At 35.9% G+C, this 23,566-nt stretch overlaps 1 protein-coding gene across 2 annotated transcripts in view; it reads right to left on the bottom strand.

Moving 5' to 3' along the window:
- LOC127874203 (ATP-binding cassette sub-family D member 3-like) overlaps positions 1–23,566 on the bottom strand; it is a 44,840-nt gene that overhangs the window by 5,099 nt on the left and 16,175 nt on the right. The window contains exons 6-23 of one of the 2 annotated variants that reach the window (XM_052418426.1): positions 22,556–22,625; positions 22,217–22,243; positions 20,732–20,802; positions 20,168–20,291; positions 18,830–18,886; positions 17,821–17,873; positions 16,290–16,449; positions 14,585–14,654; positions 13,965–14,062; positions 10,242–10,333; positions 8,204–8,298; positions 7,787–7,856; positions 7,418–7,481; positions 6,441–6,518; positions 5,342–5,407; positions 4,240–4,323; positions 3,871–3,996; positions 1,313–1,474 (exon numbers count right to left, since the gene is read on the bottom strand). In XM_052418426.1, the coding sequence (XP_052274386.1) occupies positions 1,313–1,474; positions 3,871–3,996; positions 4,240–4,323; positions 5,342–5,407; positions 6,441–6,518; positions 7,418–7,481; positions 7,787–7,856; positions 8,204–8,298; positions 10,242–10,333; positions 13,965–14,062; positions 14,585–14,654; positions 16,290–16,449; positions 17,821–17,873; positions 18,830–18,886; positions 20,168–20,291; positions 20,732–20,802; positions 22,217–22,243; positions 22,556–22,625 (1,567 nt within the window). Of the gene's footprint in view, positions 1–1,312; positions 1,475–3,870; positions 3,997–4,239; positions 4,324–5,341; positions 5,408–6,440; positions 6,519–7,417; positions 7,482–7,786; positions 7,857–8,203; positions 8,299–10,241; positions 10,334–13,837; positions 13,930–13,964; positions 14,063–14,584; positions 14,655–16,289; positions 16,450–17,820; positions 17,874–18,829; positions 18,887–20,167; positions 20,292–20,731; positions 20,803–22,216; positions 22,244–22,555; positions 22,626–23,566 lie in introns of both variants that reach the window. The other variant, XM_052418427.1, reaches the window with a different exon arrangement.

The following is a 23,566-nucleotide window of genomic DNA, read 5'->3' as shown; positions in this document are numbered from 1 at the left end:
TTACAATGAAGCAGTAGTCAAATACATATCAATTAAATCAATAAATCATTTATAAAGATGACTATTACCTTTTTAAACAATTTTTAAGAAGGAATATGAGTATTTAACAAAAGATATTGTATGACGAAACTGTCAAAATACTGTAGTCAGTGTAAACTACCCAGAAGGCACTTATGTCAGCATCAGGAAATCAACTTCCTGTTTATGCAAAAATGGCTGCCACATTAACAGACGCTTAAACAATGAGACTTTTAAAAAGGATATTACAAATAATAAAGAAGCGCAAAAGGTAGGCATCGGCTGTTATCAGCTCTAACTTCCACACAGCATCCAATAAAAGCATTAAATAACAGTGACATAGTCATTTAGATGCAAAACATAAACGGTAAAAATGAACAATGTACATGTACATAAACACATGTTTTCATAAACAATCTAGGGCATGACAATATCTTTATCTATAGCCTTTATTTATCTTAATCTAAAATCTTTTTTATCCTTTTCTTTAATTTAAATATTTCTTTACCTATAATCTGTATCTATATTTTACAACCTGCATCTATCTTTATTGATATTTGTATTAACCAATGTATATTTCTATCTTTATTTGTCTGTATATATCTTGTATCAATAATCTATCTTTATCTAAAGTTATCTTAAGCATTTAGTTATCGATCTAATTTTTTTATTTATCTTTATTGATAATATTAATTTATCTTTACCCATAGCCTTTATCTATCTTTTCGACCCGTATCTATCTTTATCTATAATTGTATTTATCTATCTGTATATATCTTTACACGCAGCTGACTTATCAAGCGTTTACTTCACTTGTCCTCAGCTGTGTTGATCACCACGGAAACCAATGTCTGCACTGTGCCAACAATGAGTTGCTAATAAACTGGTATATTAGACCCTGGTTGCTAGAAACGTTAATGGCCAGTTAAGCAAACAGCCCTTTATTTTTGGATCAAGTCATTTATGTGACTTAATTGTTAACCCTTTAATATATGTGTAAATTTTTACAATTTTATTTTCGCTCCAATAATTAGAAAATGTCTGATATTAACATAAAATTTATGTTATTTGGGTAAGAACTAAACAAACTGTTACCTTAACTGGCCGTTAAAGTTTTGAGACAGCAGGCCCTGGGAGAAGGGGTTACATAAACTTTAAAAGAATTATAAATCTAATCCTGAAAGAGCCGTTTCAAGCAATCCCCATGTATATCTCGTGATGATTCCACAGTGACTGTGAATGTGAACATACCTCAGAGGTGCCGGTATCTGGGCGGTGACGGGGGCATATTTACCTCATGGTGTTTCCAAAGAGACTTCCTATGCGAGACTGTGAACAGAGTGATGCCCAGCTCCCTGCTGTGCTGATAGATGTAACCCTCCACATCCATGCTCACTGCGCTTGTACACTCATCTAAGATCGCAAACTGAGGCTGGTGGTAGAACAGACGCGCCATCTGGTGGACCAGTTTAAATTTAAAATTAATGCAAGGAAGCAGAAGGTATCCGGACAAACGGCACCCGGAAAATCGGGACCAAGTGTTTTTTTGTATACGCTGACAGTCGGCACCCTGTAAATTTGTCGACCTGGACAATCGGCACCCGATTTAATTGTATACACGGACAAACGGCACCGGATTAAAGGCGATCGATAAAGCCCAACAATTTTCCAACCAATTAGCGGATAAGACTTATCAGTACAAAATGCGTTGACGGGATTTTCTTTCGCTACAAAATCAAATCAAGTCAAATGTCTTTATTGGTAAAAAAAACACCATTTACTGTTTTTTAGTCTTAGTCTTGGTCTCATATAGCGAGAAATACACTTTACATAAATTCATTGAAATATATTTTGTATCGAGGTTGACATTGAAAACCTGGTCAAAATCGGTTTTGAATAGATAAAATAATATATAAATGAGGCCTAAAAAAACATGTTTGTTTCAGGTAACCCGACCGACCGTGTCAGTTTCTCAACTGCAATTTTTGTATCCAAAAAAATATTCAAAAAATCGCGTTTTACACTATTCGGCCCCGATTTAGATCGCAAATGTATTGATTAAAATAATCACATTGAAAACTATGTATTACCGGTAATTATGGACCAAATCGGCTGAGTTGCATTCACACATGTTAATCTCTTTTGTCCAAACACTGCAGACAGCTGCAGTCTACACAATAGGTTAGTAGACGTGCTATGCGTGTTTTTATAACGCCCAACACTTAATCCAGTTCCGTCTAGATGTTCTCTTAAATCAGTATACAGTACAATTACTGTTTCAATAATTACTGAACTGAAATACCATAACGATAAAGATACGGCTTGTTTGATTTGAAATTAATTTAGAGGAAATATCAAATTATTCGCGATATAATTGCATTAAAAAATGTTAAAGAAACTTTTAACGGAAAACAACAGAATTCAATGTTCTCTGCGCTACAAAGTTTGTATCAAAAACTAAATACATGCACGATTTCCATGGGTATACCTCGCATTTGTAAACGTCCTGTTGACGGAATTTTGGGATCTGCAAATCTCGGATATTTCGGATATCCTTTGCAGCCCTAATTATTAGCAAAAGCATAGCCTTGCAGCTCAGTTTCCGTATGTGAAAGATGTATTTGCATTTGCTCTTACCTTCTCTCCTCTAAATTCTCCTCTATCCGCAATTGTGTTTGTTAAGGTTTGAATTAACGTGTTGAATCATGCATATTTATTAGGTCGTTTTTGTACTTTACCGTACTCGACCCCAAAATAAAAATCGCCATATCGTTGGTTTTCAACCGGATATCCTCAATAAAAACACGTTTTCTTACGATTCTGCCCATATATAGAGCTATGACCGGGGACATTAAATAGGGTGCTGTTTGTCCATGTATACAATTAAATCGGGTGCCGATTGTTGTGTGCCGATTGTCCGGGTCAACAAATTAACAGGGTGCCCATTGTCCGTGTATGCAAAAAAAACAACACTGGTTACCGATTGTCCGGGTGCCGTTTGTCCAACAATCTTCTGAATCGAAGCAGAAGTTTGGTGTACAATACCACATTTTCATGTATGTATGGTAATTTGGAAAACACAACAGTGAGAAAACTGGTCTTAATGCATGTGCATAAAGTGATCTCCCATATTAGCCTGTAACTTCAAGTCTATACAGCTTTAAAAACATGTTTGAACTTGTAAATCTATACAGCCTTGAATACAATTTTGAACTTAAAATGTTTATGGCCTTAAATACAAGCTTGAACTATACCTCCAAACAGCCTTTAATACAACTTTAAACTTCAAGTCCGTACAGCCTTTAATACAACGTTGAACTTCAAGTCTGTACAGCCTTTAATACAACTTTGAACTTCAAGTCGGTACAGCCCTTAAAACAACTTTAAACATCAAGCCCATACAGTCTTTAATACAACTTTAAACTTCAAGCCCATACAGCCTTTAATACAACGTTGAACTTCAAGTCTGTACAGCCTTTAATACAACTAAGAACTGCAAGCCCATACAGCCTTTATTACAACTTTGAATTTCAAGTCCGTACAGCCTTTAATACAACTTTAAACTTCAAGCCCATACAGCCTTTAATACAACTTTAAATTTCAAGTCTGTACAGCCTAAAATACAACTAAGAACTTCAAGCCCATACAGCCTTTATTACAACTTTGAATTTCAAGTCCGTACAGCCTTTAATACAACTTTAAACTTCAAGCCAATACAGCCTTTTATACAAATTTGAATTTCAAGCCAATACAGCCTTAAATACACGATTGAACTTTGAGTCCGTACAGCATTAAATACAAGTTTGACCTTTAAGTCAGTGACTATTCTCAAACACATGTTTGCTGCCGTACCGCAATCCTCTGTTTCTCTCCACCACTGAGCACATCCATCCAGTCCTGTACAGACTCCCAGCCCTTCTCTCGGTCCAGGATGTAACCCAGCTGTACCTTCTCCAGGATGTCTGCAAGCTCAGAGTCCTACAAGATGCAAGTGGTTATAGCTAATGAGACTCGTTCTGGGAAAACCAGGCTTAATGCATGTGAGTAAAGTGCCATCCCAGATTAGCCTGTGCAGACCACACATTGTAATCAGGAACGCCACTTTCCACCTTAACTGGACTTTGGTTAAGTTGACACTACCTTTAAACAAGGAAATCCCACTAAAGCGGAAAGTGTTGTCCCTGATTAGCCTGTGCTAATAGTAATATGATCTATACAGACCTTCACATTGCGTCGTTTCTGATCCTCCACGCTGTCAGGGTAGATAACCTGGTCTCGTAGGGTGCCCACAGTCATGTATGGTCGCTAGCACGAGAAAAAAGTTTGTATAGCACAAAAGTAACTCAAAGGCAAAGGGTGAGAATTGTTGATATCACACCCAGTTAAAGGGAACATGAAAATTGTTGACAGCATGTCAAGTAAATTATAAGAACCTTATATTTTGAAAATGAAATTTGTTCAAATAATGTCAAGGTACATCAAATGGTTTGTGTATTGTTTAAGGAACATTGTAATGTTCAAATAGCAACATGCACATATACGGATTATACAATAAGTCTATAAATTGTAAATAATATTTGTATGTATGAATAAGGAACACATAAAGTTCAATTGGGTACATGTACATATATGCTATGTCTGTACATGTTATTTCAACACACCTTGGCAGACAAATTTATTTTCTTTTAAGTATAACAACCTATGATAAGGAAGCACTTTAGAGAAATTATGTTCACCACTCCACATTATGCTAAACGGCATTTTATGGCAATGTTTGCTGTTCAAGTTTTCTTCTGACAATAGCTTTGGCATGCAAACTGTCGGAGCAAACTACAACATAATTTGTAACAAAAGAAGCTAAATTTCGTTTCAACAAGAGTTGTGTTTGTCAGAAACACAATGCCCCCTATTGTGCCGCTTTAAAATAAAATTTCAATATATAATTTGGCATGTTTAGAAATTATCTCCCTTTATTAGTTTATTAGCTTATTACTTCCCTTGGATTGTATTTTTTTACAATTGACCTTGAAGGATGACCTTAACCTTTCACCACTCAAAATGTGCAGCTCCATGAGATACGCATGCATGCCAAATATCAAGTTGCTATCTTCAATATCACAAAAGTTATGGCCAATGTTAAAGTTTTCGGACAGACGGGTGGACCGACTGAAAGACAGTTCAAATGCTATATGCCACCCTACTGGGGGCATAAAGAGGGTTAAAATTAACCATACAGAAGCCCTTTAGCCAAAATGTTTTTACCTGGCCACATAGTTTTAAAAACACAAGTTGAGGAAAATGTTTATAATTGAATGTCATTTACCTGAGGTACATAGAACAGGTTGCCTTTCTTGGGTTTTGTTAACGTTCCACCAAACAATGGCCATAGCTGAAATAGTGAAAAGAAAATGGACAACAGAAGACTAAACATTATTATATATCTTTGGAATACAATATAAGCTGCAGGCTAAAAATACAGTCTAAACATCCACCTGCCATTTTGTAGAATATGCAAACCCTACGACGTATTTACACATAATTTGCTCATGCTTTTCAGACAGGGTATTGCACAAATGTCCTTTAAATATTTCAAATTAAACAAATCAATCAAGTGTAACAAAATTTTAACATGGTCACCCATAAAACAGAAAGTTGCAAAACAGACATAAACGCACATGTTTAGTACAATGGTAATCACGCCAGTCTACCAGAAGAGTGAGTATCCAGCATACTAAAGGCTTACCAGTAATCAACTATTTTCATTCTCACCTTATGTTTTGTTTTTAAATTATTTAAGCCCATTACCTCTTTCCCGCATCAGAAGCAAAGTGAAAATGACTATGTGCAAACAGCATAAAACCAGAACAGCCTGCGAGTAACTCGCAGTCTGTTCAGGATTTATGCTATTTTCTGCTCATCAGTAACTAAGGGTTAGAAATGAAACCTTTAAAACTTGAATCTAGTAAGAAGGTCTTTAATTAAATTTAACTTTCTACGGGACTACAAATGTGTCAAAATACATATCTAAATGATAAAGGGTTAATAATGTATTGCAATGCATGCAAAGTTAATAGAGGTGCACAGTTATTTCACATGCTTCAACATAGAATTAGAGCAAGACGTTCCATATGACTACCCTGGCTGAACAAAAATCAAGTTTTTTTTTGAACGAGATAGACTTATATGTTAAACAATATAAAGTGAAATCTAACACATACCTTTGCATAAATTATCCTGTAATTACATTTTATAGAATGGTTGTTTTGAAAATCTGCTCAGTGTATTGATTTGAAAGTGAAACTGTAGTTCTTACAAACAAAATTAACAAGGAACTACATGTATTTAAATATCATACAGAACAAAGATACAGCTATAGTTATCTGTGAATCATAAACAAAACATTTAGTTTGACTGTTTTTTACCTCGCCAAGAATTCTGAACAATGAACTTTTTCCTGATCCATTGGGTCCACACACCAACACATTGACACCAGACTTCACCTAAAAACAGTAATTAACGTCAACGAATTGCAATATTTACCTGTACGCAACAATTGACACTTTCCAGTAAGCTCAGTAATTGTTTCAGTTTAAAGGTCACACATAAATGTGACCTACCAAGAGATTTTTTCTTCAACTAGTATTATTATTCTACATGTATGTTTGGTAAATATGTCTAAAGTATGTTTGTGACCAAATACAAAGAACAACATGATAGAAATTGTGCTTTTCTTGTTTTACGAGCTACAAAATACTAAAAAAATTAATTCTTTAAAATATTGAGAAAATTGACAGACCAATCTAACACCTAACAAGAGCACCGCATAACGGCTGCGAAAGCTTGTCAGAATTTTTTTTTTCTTCCTTAGAGGTCACAGTGACCTTGACATTTGACCTAGTGACCCAAAAATGGGTGTGGCGTGTAGAACTCATCAAGGTGCATCTACATATGAAGTTTCAAAGTTGTAGGTGGAAGCACTTTGATTTGAGAGCCTATGTTAAAGTTTTATATTAGAGGTCACAGTGACCTTGACCTTTGACCTAGTGACCCAAAAATGGGTGTGGCATGTAGAACTCATCAAGGTGCATCTACATATGAAGTTTCAAAGTTGTAGGTGGAAGCACTTTGACTTTAGAGCCTATGTTAAAGTTTTATATTAGAGGTCACAGTGACCTTGACCTTTGACTTAGTAACCCAAAAATGGGTGTAGCGTGTAGAACTCATCAAGGTGCATCTACATATGAAATTTCAAAGTTGTAGGCAGAAGCACTTTGATTTTAGAGCCAATGTTAAGGTTTTAGCACGACGCCTACAGCGGACGGCTGACGACGAGCTGGCAATGACAATAACTCGGGTTTTCTCCAAAAACAGCCGAGCTAAAAACTAACATATACCGTACCTCAAAATTAAGTTCTTTTACTAGAACATCACCGTTTGGAGTTACTAATGGCACCTTGTCAAATCTGAAACGGGTACATAATAATTATATGAGCTTTAGAATGTTGAAAATGGGTCTTATGCCATATGCGTCCAGCGACCCCTGGCAACTATATAGTCACACATGCTGTTGTGTCTTGTAAGTGGACAGGGTAGGTCCTGACCTTGACTTCGATTATGTGCAGGCTTATATGACGCTACAATGGCCGCATATGGCATAAGACCCTTATTTGCATGATGAAGGTCATATTATATCACATATATATTTCAATGGCAATATACTACTCGTATAATTTCTCTTTTTTTTTTCAGGGTAAAAAAATATCCATACTTGATAATATGGTCTTGGAACACCATTTTCCCACTTCCAGGCTTGAAATCAACTTTGGCTTTTTCGGAATCTGAAAATAAACATGTGACATGAGAAATTAAAACTTTTTTGAAAGAATTTGGCAATTTAACATGTTATATTGAAAATGTTAAGTTTACATCAGATCAAAACAGAACCTTAATACAATACAAGAGCAATTGTAACTGAACATTCATATTTGTACATGGTTATAGACTGCCAAAGTCATAACGCTTACTTGATGAAGAAGCCCTTTTATTGTTAATATACATTTTTTAATCAGATGAAAATCAGGGTATTTTATAGCATTCAAACTTGTGGGTCATGTACGACTCTTTTTATTTAAGATTTGCCAAAATACTGGGTCAAAACATTGTTTGTCATGCACACTAAATGTACCTTTATGATTTCGGTCCGTCACCATCGTCCTTTCATACTTCCCATTGTTGAGATCATCTAACACCGTCATCAGCTCTGTGATCCTCGCTGTGAACCTGCAAATCAGTCACATGTGACCCTAGGTCTAGTGAAACTGGTCTTAATCCATGTTTTTAAAGTGTTGTCATCCCAGATAAGCCTGTGCAGTTTGCACAGGCTAATCAGGGACAACACCTCGGCCTTAGATGGATTTTCTCTCAAAATAGAAGACTATGTTTAAATTAAAAGTATTATTAAGCACCTAGTGTCATCCCTGATTAGCCTGCGCAGACTGCACAGGCTTATCTGGGATTACACTTTACGCACATGCATAAAGCACAACTTTTCCAGAGCGAAGCTCTTACTATAAGAACAACTTCCATGAAACTATATTCCATACAATATTTACAACTTCCATGAAACTATATTCCATACAATATTTACAACTTCCATGAAACTATATTCCATACAATATTTACAACTTCCATGAAACTATATTCCATACAATATTTACAACTTCCATGAAACTATATTCCATGCAATATTTACAACTTCCATGAAACTATATTCCATACAATATTTACAACTTCCATGAAACTATATTCCATACAATATTTACAACTTCCATGAAACTATATTCCATACAATATTTACAACTTCCATGAAACTATATTCCATACAATATTTACAACTTCCATGAAACTATATTCCATACAATATTTACAACTTCCATGAAACTATATTCCATACAATATTTACAACTTCCATGAAACTATATTCCATACAATATTTACAACTTCCATGAAACTATATTCCATACAATATTGTAGGACGTGTTTGGAGATAATAAATTTTAATGAGTGTGTCTTATATCAAAACAATTACAACAGTTAAAATGTACTGTAACATTTTCTACTAATTTAACCTTCAAACTTCATTTAAACCTTTTGTTAGAGTATATTTATGGTTTTATAGAGTGAAATTCTATGTGAACGAGTGCCCTTTTGATCAAATCAATTCCAAATCTAACAATTCAACAATTTATTTAACATGATGCCCATGGTAAAATCTTAAGATAAGACGGCCAAGGTCCTAAGGCGCTCACCTAAGACCCCAAGGAACTAACCGTTTTGAGCAGGTAGTATTCACAAAATTTCACAATACACTAGAAAACTGCTCTTTCACCTGGCTGCCATGTTTTTAATCAACCAACTATCATTTTCGAACTGAGCCCATACATATTATATACGATTTTAATGTTGTTAGCAAGTTTCACACTAAGTGGGTAAAAATGTGGCTTATTGGCCGTCAAAAATTGCTTTATTTTAACACCATATGGAAAACTGCCCCGCCTTATGTCGACCATGTTTTCCAATTGAAAAGAACTAAATCTTATTCATCTGAGGAATAACTAAAACAAATGATCAGAGTTAGTTTCAATAAGATTACACAAACAAACGTGAATTATCGTTTTCACCAACTGTCTTTTTTTGGGACAAATATTTTGACCAAATTACATGAAGATTAGGCAACACATGTGGCTTCTAGAGTTTTTTCTTTAATTTACCTAGTGCTAACGTTTTTTTTCCCTACATGACCAAGTTTCAAACTCAGCAGAGATATCATTAGGACAAACGTTCTGACCAAGATTCATAAAGATTGGGCAATTAATGTGGCCTCAAGAATGTTCAAAGGCAAATATTGACAACGCACAACAGACAGAAGGCCATCACAAAAGCTGACCATGAGCACAAACATTGCTCAGGTGAGTTAAAAAGTCAACAACCTTAACAGGAACTGCATACATGTTCAGTACACAACATACGTTAATACACATGATTTGATCAGTGTCATATGATTGCCTTGCTTGGTAAAAAGATGTCTCAATATTATGATTGAAAACAATACTTAAACAGCTAATTCTCCCTCAATAAATAATTCAGTTTTAACAGAAAATCCACACGTTTGTAAATACGGTACAACGCTGCAAATAATCTGGTCATTTGATGCCCATACTTACCCAGATAATCTGGTCATTTCACGCCCTGCTAACACTATCCTGCCTATTGCCTCGGCCATACGTACCAACATCCTACCACTCTTGTAATAGTCCTGAAATGAAACATCGTGAACGGCTGTATTTCCCTAATCAGTGGACTGTTCGTGTGGAAAAAAAGGCTAATGAATTTATTTTCCCAATTTCATGAAAATGACAATAAAATTCCCAATTCCAAAGTCATGGGCTATCTTTCCTAAAAGTGGAAAAAAAAACCTGAAAGCAACAAATCATCCCTAAATCATTGACCATCACTCTGGGAAAAAGGGGCCTTATGCATGTGCATTAAGTTGTTTGAAGGAAGTCTCTTCATAGCAAAAATTCATTTTATGCAGCCTTCACTGGCTAATCTTTGACGGCACTTTACACATATGCATGAAACCCTATTGTCACAGAGAGAGGCTAGATTATATTGTTTCCTTCCTATGTTAGATCCCCCCCCCAAAAATTAAACAAATGAAAACTCAGATTAAACTCTGCCAATTGCATAATTATTATTTAAGACAAATAGCAATACATGCACACACAAATTAGATAATTTAACTTTTAATGTTTTGAAAGTATTTTAAAAGTTGTCAGAACATTATTATAGGATCTGCAAATTGCGTCCTCAATATAAATCATTAAAATCAATGAATTATAAATTAATTGACTTAATATAATTACATATTGACTCAATGTAAGGGTGGCTTGACATAATATATTGACAAATGCAATTCATATAATGACGTATTGACATAATATAAGGTCACATCGACATGATATATTCGTTCGCTGACTCGATATAAGGGTGGTTTGACATAAAATATTGACACAAGCACCCAATATAATGACATATTGACTTAATAGATTGACAAAGTGACTAAATATAGTTCTATTTGGACACAACAATGTTTATTTTGTACATATAAGACAGTCAAGGCTTTCCATAAATACCTGTAGTAGAAAAAGGGATGTGGAAGAGTAACACGTTTACATTTACCAGTGCATTAAGCAAATACCACCGTCAACAAATGGTCAAGCTGAATAGCTGGGACTATTCAAAAATAATTGAGCAAACAGATATATGTTGGAAAAGCAACAAAAGTGCCAAACTGTCACAAGATACGCCCGTTCGAAGGTTTTGGACACCATGCTCAATGCTTGAAATGCACTAAGTGACCTAGAGACCTAGTTATTGACCCGGCATGACCCATATATGAACCTAGATATCATTTAGATGTAAATTTGGTGAAGATCAGATCACAACTACTTCAATTAGAGAGCGGACACCATGCTAAATGCCTGAAATGCACTATGTGACCTCGTGACCTCGTTTTTGACCCAGCATGACCCATATTCAAACTTGACCTACATATCATCTAGACTAAACTTCTGACCAAATTAGGTGAAGATCAGATGAAAACTACTTCAATTAGAGAGTGGACACCATGCTAAATGCTTGAAATGCACTTAGTAACCTCGTGACATAGTTTTTGACCCTGCATGACCCATATTTGAACTTGACCTACAAATCATCTAGACTCAACTTCTGACAAAATTTGGTGAAGATTGAGTGAAAACTACTTCAATTAGAGAGCGGACACCATGCTTTATCCTTGAAATGCACTAAGTGACCCTGTGACCTAGTTTTTGACCCGGCATGACCCATATTCGAACTTGACCTAGATATTGTCTATACACAACTTTTGACCAAGTTTGGTGAAGATCGGATGAAAACTATTTGAATAAGAGAGCGGACACTGCAGTGGACGCTGCCCGCCACCCGCCCGCCAAGGGTGAAACTATAATACGTCCCGATTTTATAAACGGGCGTATAAAAATAATCTTGTTTCTAACATAACCAGAAACAAATTTGTACACTATCAACCTAGAACTTATTACGCAGGTTAAGAACTACTCTTTCCACTTGATTGCAGTTTTACACAAATTTTTTTTTATGTGTATCATGTTAAACAAGAGTGCCAAACTGTCACAAGATACGCTTGTTTGAAGGTTTTGAACACCTTGATAATTTTACCATGACCCATACTTGAACTTGACCTACATTTCATCTAGACACAACTTCTGACTAAATTTGGTGAAGATCAGATGAAAACTACTTCAATTCGAGAGCGGACACCATGCTTAATGCTTGAAATGCACTAAGTGACCTCGTGATCTAGTTTTTGACCCGGCATGACCCATATTTGAACATGACCTAGATATTGTCTAGACACAACTTCTGACCAAATTTGGTGAAGATTGGATGAAAACTACTTCAATTAGAAAGCGGACACCATGCTAAATGCTTGAAATGCACTAAGTGACCCTGTGACCTAGATTTTGACCCCGGCATAACCCATATTCGAACTTGACCTAGATATTGTATAGATAAAACTTCTGACCAAGTTTGGTGAAGATATGATGAACTATTTGAATTAGAGATCGGACACTGCTGTGGACGCTGTCCGCCCACCAACCGGCCCACCCGCCCGCCCACCGCCAAGGTGAAACTATAATACGTCTTGTTTTTTTTAAACGGGCGTATAAAAAGTAAATATACACTCTACACTGTACTAAATAAAAAGCCCTATTCATCAAAATCATTAGAATATTCAGTTCACATGTGTTAAATCATCGATATTCAGAATTTTCATATCTGGCTTAAAGTCATTTAAATAACATCATTCAATAGCAGAGTCCATAAATAAAGTAAGTCAATAACACATTTACCATGAATCTGGAAACTATTGACAAATGTCTGTGAATACATACACCAGGGGTGTGAATTTTGAACCACATCATGAAAGGAAAATGCCCTACCCATACAAGGTTCCACTAAACTCTTCATTTCCATACAGATCTAGTCAAGTTTATAACTATTTGTGTAATTAGTTTGACATTTAAGGGGATGTAATCCACTGAAAGGAGAAAAGATCACACCCCTGAAACACTTGGAAGGTAAATACAGAATAATTAGATTAAGGACATGAAATAAGCATACTATATCAAGGGTGTGATTTAAGAACCACCTCAGGGGAGGTAAATGCTCTACCCCCTTTACAGGTTTCAATTGAACTCTTCATTTATACATAGATCAAGCAAAGTTTATAACTAAATGTAAAACAAGAGCACCGTATAAGGGGTGCCACGCTCGGCTGCGGGTGCAGTTTTTAATAAATGAAAGATTGTCAGAATTTTTTTTTTTTTTTTAAAGATCACAGTGACCTTTACCTTTGACCTAGTGACCCAAAAATGGGTGTGGCATGTAGAACTCATCAAGGTGCACCTACATATGAAGTTTCAAAGTTGTAGGTTGAAGCACTTTGATTTTGGAACTAATTTTAAAAAACCTTGACACGACGAGCTGGCTATGACAATACCTTGGGTTTTCTCCGAAGCTTATAAGTTTGGCATTGAAAGGGAGGAAATCAGCTGAGAGGAGGAAGAAGCACACCCCTGCATAATAATATAAAGGCTTTCTATGCGAAGCCATGTGGGAATGAATTGTGTTTCTGATTACTTGCTATACAAATAGCCTGGCACTGATTCAACTACCTTCGGAATTACAGAAATACCTGCATCATTTCACTATGCGAAGTGTTTACATATTTAGTGCTATCAAAAAATGGACGACTCTCAACGAAGTAACCAACGACCGTAGCTATGTCTGAAACAATGAAACAAACACAAAATTTCATTTACCTCTAATCTTTGACTGTGGGAGCTTTCAACATACTTGGGGTTGGCCAAATTCAAAAATGGTCGACTAACGACCAAATAACCTATCACAGTTGCAAAATCTGAAACAGGGAATATTTTCATATTATCTGGAGGCGGTTTGAGCAACATATCTTAATGTTGTGAGATGCTTGATCCTAAAGTAAAATGTGAAAAAAATGCAAGCAACGCACAGAGCAGAGAACCTATATCTCATAAACACCCAAGTTCAGAACCTTGTAAATAATATAAGCCTTCATCAGGGAATACTGGGCTTAATGAATGTGTGTGAATGGTTGTCCCTTGTTAGCCTGTCCACTCCATAGGCGTATCAGAGACGACACTTTCTGCTTTTATAGAATTTAGAGAGTCCGTTCTTAGCAAAATCCCTTGTGGGCGGAAAGTTTTGTGGCTGATTAGCCTGTGTGGACTGCACTCGCATATCTGAGACCCACTTTACACACATGTATTAATCCCCTGTTTCCTAGAGTGAGGTTAAAATCTAGTTAATTTTCATGTGTCTAATTGTCTAATGACGAATACATGTTATGATAGCAAGACAATTCAAAAGCAACATTTTCTGCAAGGTATGTGAAAGCACTCACATTTGGCAATAATATTATCTACAAGTCCCATCTGTAGCCGGAAGAAGATGAAGTATCGCATGTGATTCACCTGAAATGAAACGGCATCAAAGGGTGCATTTGAACGCTGGTAGCATAGTGTTGAGCCAGTCTATGGGAATATTGGGCCTAATGCAAGTGTGGAGAGTATCATCCCCCATTAGCCTGTGCAGTGTGCGTAAGCTTGTCAGAGTCCATACTTTCCGCCTAGACTGGATTTTTGTTAAGAAGAGGTTCCATTAAATGAAAGAATCAAATGTGCGGACTTCTAATCTGGCTTATTTGGAAAGACACTTTACGCACATCCATTAAGATCCGTTAACCAAGAACAAGCTCAATCACATGTATAAATATAATATTATTTTTCAAAAAATCGTATAAAATAAAAGAGAAAATCCTAAGAGTAGAATATTTAGTTCACTGCATATTTAATTTTCACTCTTAATTTTACAATCACATACCCCTAACTAAAAGTATAATGAATTTATATTCAAGGATTACGCAAAATTTATGCAATCTTTTTATGTAAAAACTTTTTGATAAATAGATCTACATCAGCACCCAAAATAATTTGGCAAAAAAATAAAACATATACTACCACTTATTTCAACAAAATGTAACAAATAAGCAAGAGGGCCATGATGGCCCTGAATCGCTCACCTGACTTACCAAATACAATGCTAACCCAGTTTTTATCAAGATAAACATTCTGACCAAATTTCATAAAGATTGGATGGAAACTGTGACCTCTATTGTCTACACAAGGTTTTTCTAATATTTGACCTATTGACCTAGTTTTTGACCCCAGGTGACCCAAATACAATCCTAACACAGATTTCATCAAGATAAACATTCTTATCAAATTTTATAAAGATTGGATGAAAACTGTGACCTCTATTGTCTACACAAGGTTTTTCTATTATTTGACCTAGTGACCTAGTTTTTGACCCAAGATGACCCAAATACAATCCCAATCCAGATTTCATTAAGATAAACATTCTGACCAAATTTCATAAAAATTGGATGAAAACTGGGACCTCTATTGTCTATACAAGGTTTTTCTATTATTTCACCTAGTAACCTAGTTTTTGACCTAGTGACCTAGTTTGTGACCCCAGATGACCCAAATACAATCCCAACCCAGATTTCATCAAGATAAACGTTCTGACCAAATTTCATAAACATTGGATGAAAAACTGTGACCTCTACTGTCTACACAAACAAATTGTTGACGGTTTTTCTATTATTTGACCTAGTGACCTAGTTTTTTACCTCAGATAACCCAAATACAATCCCAACCCAGATTTCATCAAGATAAACATTCTGACCAAATTTCATAAAAAATTGGATGAAAACTGCAACCTCTATTGTCTACACAAGGTTTTTTCTATTATTTGACCTATTATGTGACATAGTTTTTGACCTAGTGACCTAGTTTTTGACCCCAGATGACCCAAATACAATCCAAACCCAAATTTCATCAAGATAAACATTCTGACCAAATTTCATAAAGATTGGATGAAAACTGTGACCTCTACTGTCTACTCAAACAAATTGTTGTCAGCACACGCACACACGCATGCACTCACATACGGACGCCGGACATCACACGATCACATAAGCTCACCATGTCACTTTGTGACAGATGAGATAAAAAGGCCTACAAAACAAAATAAACAACACTCACCAGTTTTTCAAATGTGGCAAATATAATGGTCTTCTCTTTCACATTTCCCTGGTAGAATGCAACCTCCTCACTGTTTGTGATGATCCGAGAATTCACGTATCGATACTCTCCTTCCAGCTTCTGTTCTGTTACTGTCAGTCGACCAATGGGACGTCGCAATCTTTAGTGTAATAAAATTGTTTTGAAAATTCCTCTGCAAAAGTATTTGTCTGATATTAAACAAACTTGTAACATAAATACAATGTCCAGGAAACTTTAAGCCATGCTCTGAAATCTAGCATTTAAACAAGAGATGTGTTTGTCACAAAAACAATGCCCCCAATTGCCCGGCTTTGAAGCCATATATTTGAAAGGATGGCATTGACCTTTCACCACTCAAAATGTGCAGCTCCATGAGATACACATGCATGCCAAATATTGAGTTGCTATCTTCAATATTGCAAAAGTTATTGCAAAACTTTAACCTTGGAGACAGAATGACAGACAGACAGGCCAAAAACAATATACCCCCGATCATTCGACCCGGGGGCATATAAATTGTTAAATTTTATGTTTAGTTATTTGCAATTCTTTTCACATAAACACTAAGTTTTTGATAAAGTTGCAAGTTAGAACGACAAGACTTTCATGAAGATGTGCAATCTTTTTTTGACAACAAAGACTCTAAATTTAAATTGCATATTAGACTGGCTCTGACAAAACTGGGCTAAACCTTGGGACGACACTTTCGGCTGGTAGTATATTTTTCGTTTAAGTCTTAAGGAAGTCTCTTCTAAAAAAAAATCCAGTTTACATTGAAAGTGTTGTCCCTAATCAGCCAGTTTACATTGAAAGTTTTGTCCCTAGTGTTGCCGGGCCGACTAGAAAGGCTAATCTGGGAAGACACTTAAAGTGCATGCATAAAGCCCAGTTTCCACAGACACTTAAAGTGCATGCATAAAGCCCAGTTCCCACAGACACTTAAAGTGCATGCATAAAGCCCAGTTTCCACAGACACTTAAAGTGCATGCATAAAGCCCAGTTTCCACAGACACTTGAAGTGCATGCATAAAGCCCAGTTTCCACAGACACTTAAAGTGCATGCATAAAGCCCAGATTCCACAGACACTTAAAGTGCATGCATAAAGCCCAGTTTCCACAGACACTTAAAGTGCATGCATAAAGCCCAGATTCCACAGACACTTAAAGTGCATGCATAAAGCCCAGTTTCCACAGACACTTAAAGTGCATGCATAAAGCCCAGATTCCACAGACACTTAAAGTGCATGCATAAAGCCCAGATTCCACAGACACTTAAAGTGCATGCATAAAGCCCAGTTTCCACAGACACTTAAAGTGCATGCATAAAGCTCAGTTTCCACAGACACTTAAAGTGCATGCATAAAGCTCAGTTTCCACAGACACTTAAAGTGCATGCATAAAGCCCAGTTTCCACAGACACTTAAAGTGCATGCATAAAGCCCAGTTTCCACAGACACTTAAAGTGCATGCATAAAGCCCAGTTTCCACAGAAGGAGACTTATATTCATACCTAGTTAAGACCATTCCAGAAAAAGCCAGGTATAACAGCATCACACCAGGGCCCTAAAAAACAACAGGAAATACGTGTTTATCTTGTATTGTACACAATGAACAACAAATTTACACTTAAACATAAAAAAAGAGAACCATAATGGCCCTTAAAAGCTCACCAGTTGTTAAATACACCAATAGTCAAAAACCTGTCCTGGTGACAAAGTTTTTGACCCCACTTGACCCAGAGTCAAACTTGGCCTAGATATTTCAAAATGAACATTCCGACCAAGTTTCATCAAGATTGAGTCATAAATGTGAGCTCTGATTGTAAGATTTGTCTAAGATTTGACCTGGTGACATAGTTTTTGGATAAACGTGACTCAGATTCAAACTAAAGGAGGTGTAATTGCCCTGAATTGATCAAGGTTCGCCAATTGTCAAAGACTACTTGGGGACCAACATTTTGGACTTTAGTGTCCCAGATTCAAACTCAGCCTAGATATTTTAAAAATAAACATTCTGATCAAGTTTCATCAAGATTAAGTCATGAATATGGCCTCCTAGAATTGAAACAAGGTATTCCTAAGATTTATCATGGTGACCTAAGTTTTTAGCGCAGTTGATGCATATAAAAAACTTGACCTACATGTTGTAAAGTTTAATATTCTGACCTAATTTCATCATGATTAGATGAAAATGCAAACTCTATACAATTATAACTAGGTAAATGTTGATAATGGACGACAAACAACACAAGATTTACCACAATAGTCACAATGAGCACTTTGAGCTTAGGTGAGCTGTAAAAAGATGCAACATGGCTGAACATTTTTTAACCAAAATGTTATCACAAAACAGCAGACACAACTTTCTAAAAATGCATTATGAATTATAAGAGCAGAATGAATAAAATTATTGCATCAACCTCCATCATTTTTGTGCACTGCTTTGATAAACTGTAAACTCTGACATCAACAAATATGAAAAACATCAATAAATGAATATTTCAATATGATTTCTCTCACCTGGGCACCAATTCCTTCAGTGAGTTTCACTGTGTATATCACAACATCCAGAATAGGCTGAAATTAACATGTTATCCATTTGCTGAATGTTGGGTAATTGTGTTTGTGGTTTAATTATAATAACTTGTTTATCAAAACAAAATACTGTATAGCATCATTTTGCCCTCTGCAAATAACCTACGCAGACGTTGCTTCTTTCAAACACTTTAACATACAAAAGCTGAATGCTTTTAAAGTTGCATAAATACTCAAAATCAACAAATATTCGCACAATATTTCATAAAACAAAGTGAACCCATAAAAACTCAATGTTCCTTATAGCAATAGCCAAAATTTCAGTGCTAGATGTGGTATGGTAACATAGATTAAACGAGATACAAAATGCTCGTTTTATTTTTTTTTTGGCACAATATATTCCATTTTAATTTCCCACAACGATATCTATTCAAACGACACATGAATGCTAACTTGGAACATGAACATGTGTTGAAAATATTGTCCTGCAAAAAACAAAAAAAGAGCATTTTGTTTCTTGTTAAATCTATGATACCAGACCACATCAAGCATTGAAATTCTGGCTCTTGCCATAAGGAACATTGATTTTGTATGTGTCAACTTTATTTTTATAAATATTGTACAAAATATTTGTTGATTGTAAGGGTTTATGGGCTTTTAAAAGGATATAGATGCTAGTATTAAAGAAGTTTTGAATATTAAATTTATGTGTGACATTTTAAAGACAGAAACAAGATGGCAACAGCATATCACAGTCTCTTTGAATGTGCATTTAAAGCCGACAGCAATGAACACTATATGCCCTTGGTTTAATTGCCATCAATAATAAATTTAAGGTTATGTTCATTCCATTAATAATAATACATGTACTTGCATAATATTTTATAAATTAAAATATTGTTTTCCTGGGGCATAGACACCATTAGATCCATAAACATACATTTTCAAGGGTTATGCAACAAGTTGTACAAATTGCTCTCAAATATGTGGAGTGCTCGGACTTTCCTACATATTAATATCTGTCATCCCTTTATGATGTTGCTAACCAACACAAAGCAACAACAGTTTGAGCCTTGTTCTGCAAAAACAGGGCATAATGCATGTGAATAAAGTGTCATCCCAGATAAGCCTCTGCAAATTTCAGCTTTTACAGATTTTTTGTCATGAAAGAAGTCTCTTATTAATGGAAATCCAGTCTAGGCAGAAAGTGTTGTCCCTGATGAGCCTGTGCAAACTGCACACACTTAATAAGAAATCACTTTATGCACATGCGTTTAGCCCAGTTTTACCAGATTAAGACACTGTGAAGTGTTTATATGTCACCTTGCTGAGGTTGGAGTAGAGTTCAGCCACTGTATCACAGAACTTGTCCACATCTGTTGTCAAAAGCTGGTCAGGATTGGAGATCCGGTTGTCAAGGTTACTCATCTTATAGTAGGTGAACCCCCTGCACAGACAGGACATTGTTGCAATTTTCATGAGTGTGATATAATAAATTAGACATAATGTGGGGATACTTTTTATACAATATTGTATGAATACATATACTTTCTAGAGGCACTTTTGACCCTCCGGTTAGCCCAATGGTTGGTTCACACACTTCTCACCTAGTTGACACAGGTTCAATTCCCGTTCCAAGGGCATGTGAGTTTGGTCAGTCCTTATACTGGAAAGGCAATGTTTCCTCCGGGTATTTTGGTTTCTCCCCACAGTACAAACCACTCCAAAATTAGACGCCTTTCATTAAAACTGAAATAGCTAGAAATTGCAGCTTTATTCAATATTTGTCCCAACTTTCGTGAGTCTAGTAAATTAATTCGGTAGGAATTCTGTCGAAATACACACACACAGTATAGGTGCTTTCCACAAAGATGATGCAATACTTACTGTAGATACTTTTCATACAGATGATGTGAGAGCCGGGTACGGAACCGAAGTTTCAACTCATTTAAGCCATACTGAAAAGAACAATTATCCACTAGCATTAATAATGAATTCAAGTAGTCATGAAATACATTTTAACATTTAATAAATTACAAGTGTTAATTGTTTCAAATATTCAGATGTGTTTTTGTTCATGCAAGTTTCATGAATTTAATGACACAGTACTGTAATTCAGATAATTGTCCTTTTTACCCAAGTTCCAAAGATAAAATATGAGCCTCATTCTGGGGAAACCAGGCTTGACGTATGTGTGTTAAGTATCATTCAAGATTAGCAGGTGCAGTCCCCACAGGCTAATCAGGGCTGACACTTTGTGCTTTTACGATGGGCCGACACTTTCAACTTTTACAGCATTATTTCGTTAAAAGGAAGTCACATTTTAGCCAAAATCCAGTTTAGGCAGAAAGTGTCTTCTCAGATAAGTCTGTGTTGACTGCAAAATGACTGAACAGGCTACTAGTCTGTGATGACTGGGAAATGACTGCACAGGCTAGTCTGTGATGACTGCGAAATGACTGCACAGGCTACTAGTCTGTGATGACTGCGAAATTACTGCACAGGCTAGTCTGTGATGACTGCAGAATGACTGCACAGGCTACTCTGTGATGACTGCAAAATGACTGAACAGGCTACTAGTCTGTGATGACTGCGAAATTACTGCACAGGCTAGTCTGTGATGACTGCAGAATGACTGCACAGGCTACTCTGTGATGACTGGGAAATGACTGCACAGGCTAGTCTGTGATGACTGCAAAATGACTGAACAGGCTACTAGTCTGTGATGACTGGGAAATGACTGCACAGGCTAGTCTGTGATGACTGCGAAATGACTGCACAGGCTACTAGTCTGTGATGACTGCGAAATTACTGCACAGGCTAGTCTGTGATGACTGCAAAATTACTGCACAGGCTAGTCTGTGATGACTGCAAAATTACTGCACAGGCTACTAGTCTGTGATGACTGCAAAATGACTGCACAGGCTAGTCTGTGGTGACTGCGAAATGACTGCACAGGCTACTAGTCTGTGATGACTGCAAAATTACTACACAGGCTACTAGTCTGTGATGACTGCAAAATGACTGCACAGGCTAGTCTGTGATGACTGCGAAATGACTGCACAGGCTACTCTGGGACGAGACTTGACGCACATTAAGTCATGTACTCCTACAGCAAGGCTCAAATATATACAAATATATTCAAGGCAATGGTTTTTAAAAGTATTCATGCTTTATATTCCATGTAAAGTAAATGTTGAGGAGCTATACCTGTGATATACATATATCTGATGACTGTAACTAATAATAGAGTCATTTTATTGTATTCCAGTTAAGAGTTTGAGTGAACATTTTAATTTGTGACCAATTGATTAAAAGGTCGGACAAGCACTTCCTTGGATTTACTTACCACTGTTTCAAACATGGTCTTACCTTCAATAGGTTGTTAACAACTGATATCTGAAAAAAACAAAAAAGCATGTATATGCTTTGTAAAAATGTTATAAAAAAAACATAATTTATTAATGCAATCAATAATATACTAAAGAAACACGTGACAAGCTTTTATAGAGAATTTTAGAGCATTTTAAATTACTTTCATTAAAATGAAAAGAGGATAAGTCAAAAATTTCATGCCAACAAAATAATCAGTTCACACACATTTGAAATATTGATGATTCAAATCTGTGAACTCTAAATAGTTCACACAACTTACAAAACACTGCAGTTGATATAACTATAAAAAACATAAACATACAAAACAGCACTTACAATCGGCATGGCCCACATAAATTTGAAGAGGTGCTTTTTGAAAAGTTCCACATTCCTCCCAATAATGGCACTGAAAAAAGTAAAACAGGCTAGACATATTATTTTTCAAAATAGAAATATCAATACCATCAACAAATACTGATAAATGAAAAGAGATTGCACTGTGGTTTCCTTACAGACAATTAGTGATTTGATCTCGTGATTACCAAGCTTAATCCAGGAAATTCATTCCAGACTGGTTAAGATTTACTAATATATGATGATAATGGAAAATAATTAAAGCAAGTAAATGTAACGTAACGAATATTTGGAGGTCTTTGTCTTGTTCTACTTTCATATTACTTTCTGCGATATTATCGTTTGTTATTGCATCATCAGTCGGTGTTGTTTGTGATGTTGTGTTATTAAATCAATTATTTGCTTATGATTAATATGCGTGGAGTCGATTACATTAATCTTGTATGTCCCTTGTTGTTCATTAATTTCGGAATTGATCCCATATTGTTTATCATTAATATCAATGTCCATGTCGTCTTGATCGCCATATAATTTTTTAATCTTAAGAGTTTGGTGGTTTACTTAGAAAGTCAGCAATAATATTACTTTTCCGTGAAAGATATTCAATTTTACAGTTATAACCCGCTATACTGAGCGCCCATAGTTGTATTTTTTTGTTTTGAATCTGCGATTCAAGAAGGTACATGTATTTGAGCGGTTTACGATCCTTCCGAATAATAAACTCTGCATTGTGCAGGTAGTGATGTAATTTATTTAAGCTGTAAAATATGCTATAACACTCTTTTTCTTTAGTACTATATTTGCATTGGGTGGGACTTAACCTGTGGTGATATGAAAAATATTGGCTTCTCATCTGCGTAATCCCGTTTCGTTATTTTCACACTTTGTGTTAAGCAATCACCGACACACTTATCGGAAGCGTCAGTGTATAAGATATACAGCTTACACGAATTCGGATACGAAAAATACGGTATTTGCGCTAGCGAATCTTTT

Source organism: Dreissena polymorpha, chromosome 3 (assembly GCF_020536995.1).
Source record: "Dreissena polymorpha isolate Duluth1 chromosome 3, UMN_Dpol_1.0, whole genome shotgun sequence".
Lineage (NCBI taxonomy): Eukaryota > Metazoa > Mollusca > Bivalvia > Myida > Dreissenidae > Dreissena > Dreissena polymorpha.
This window is presented reverse-complemented; position numbering and strand designations above follow the sequence as displayed.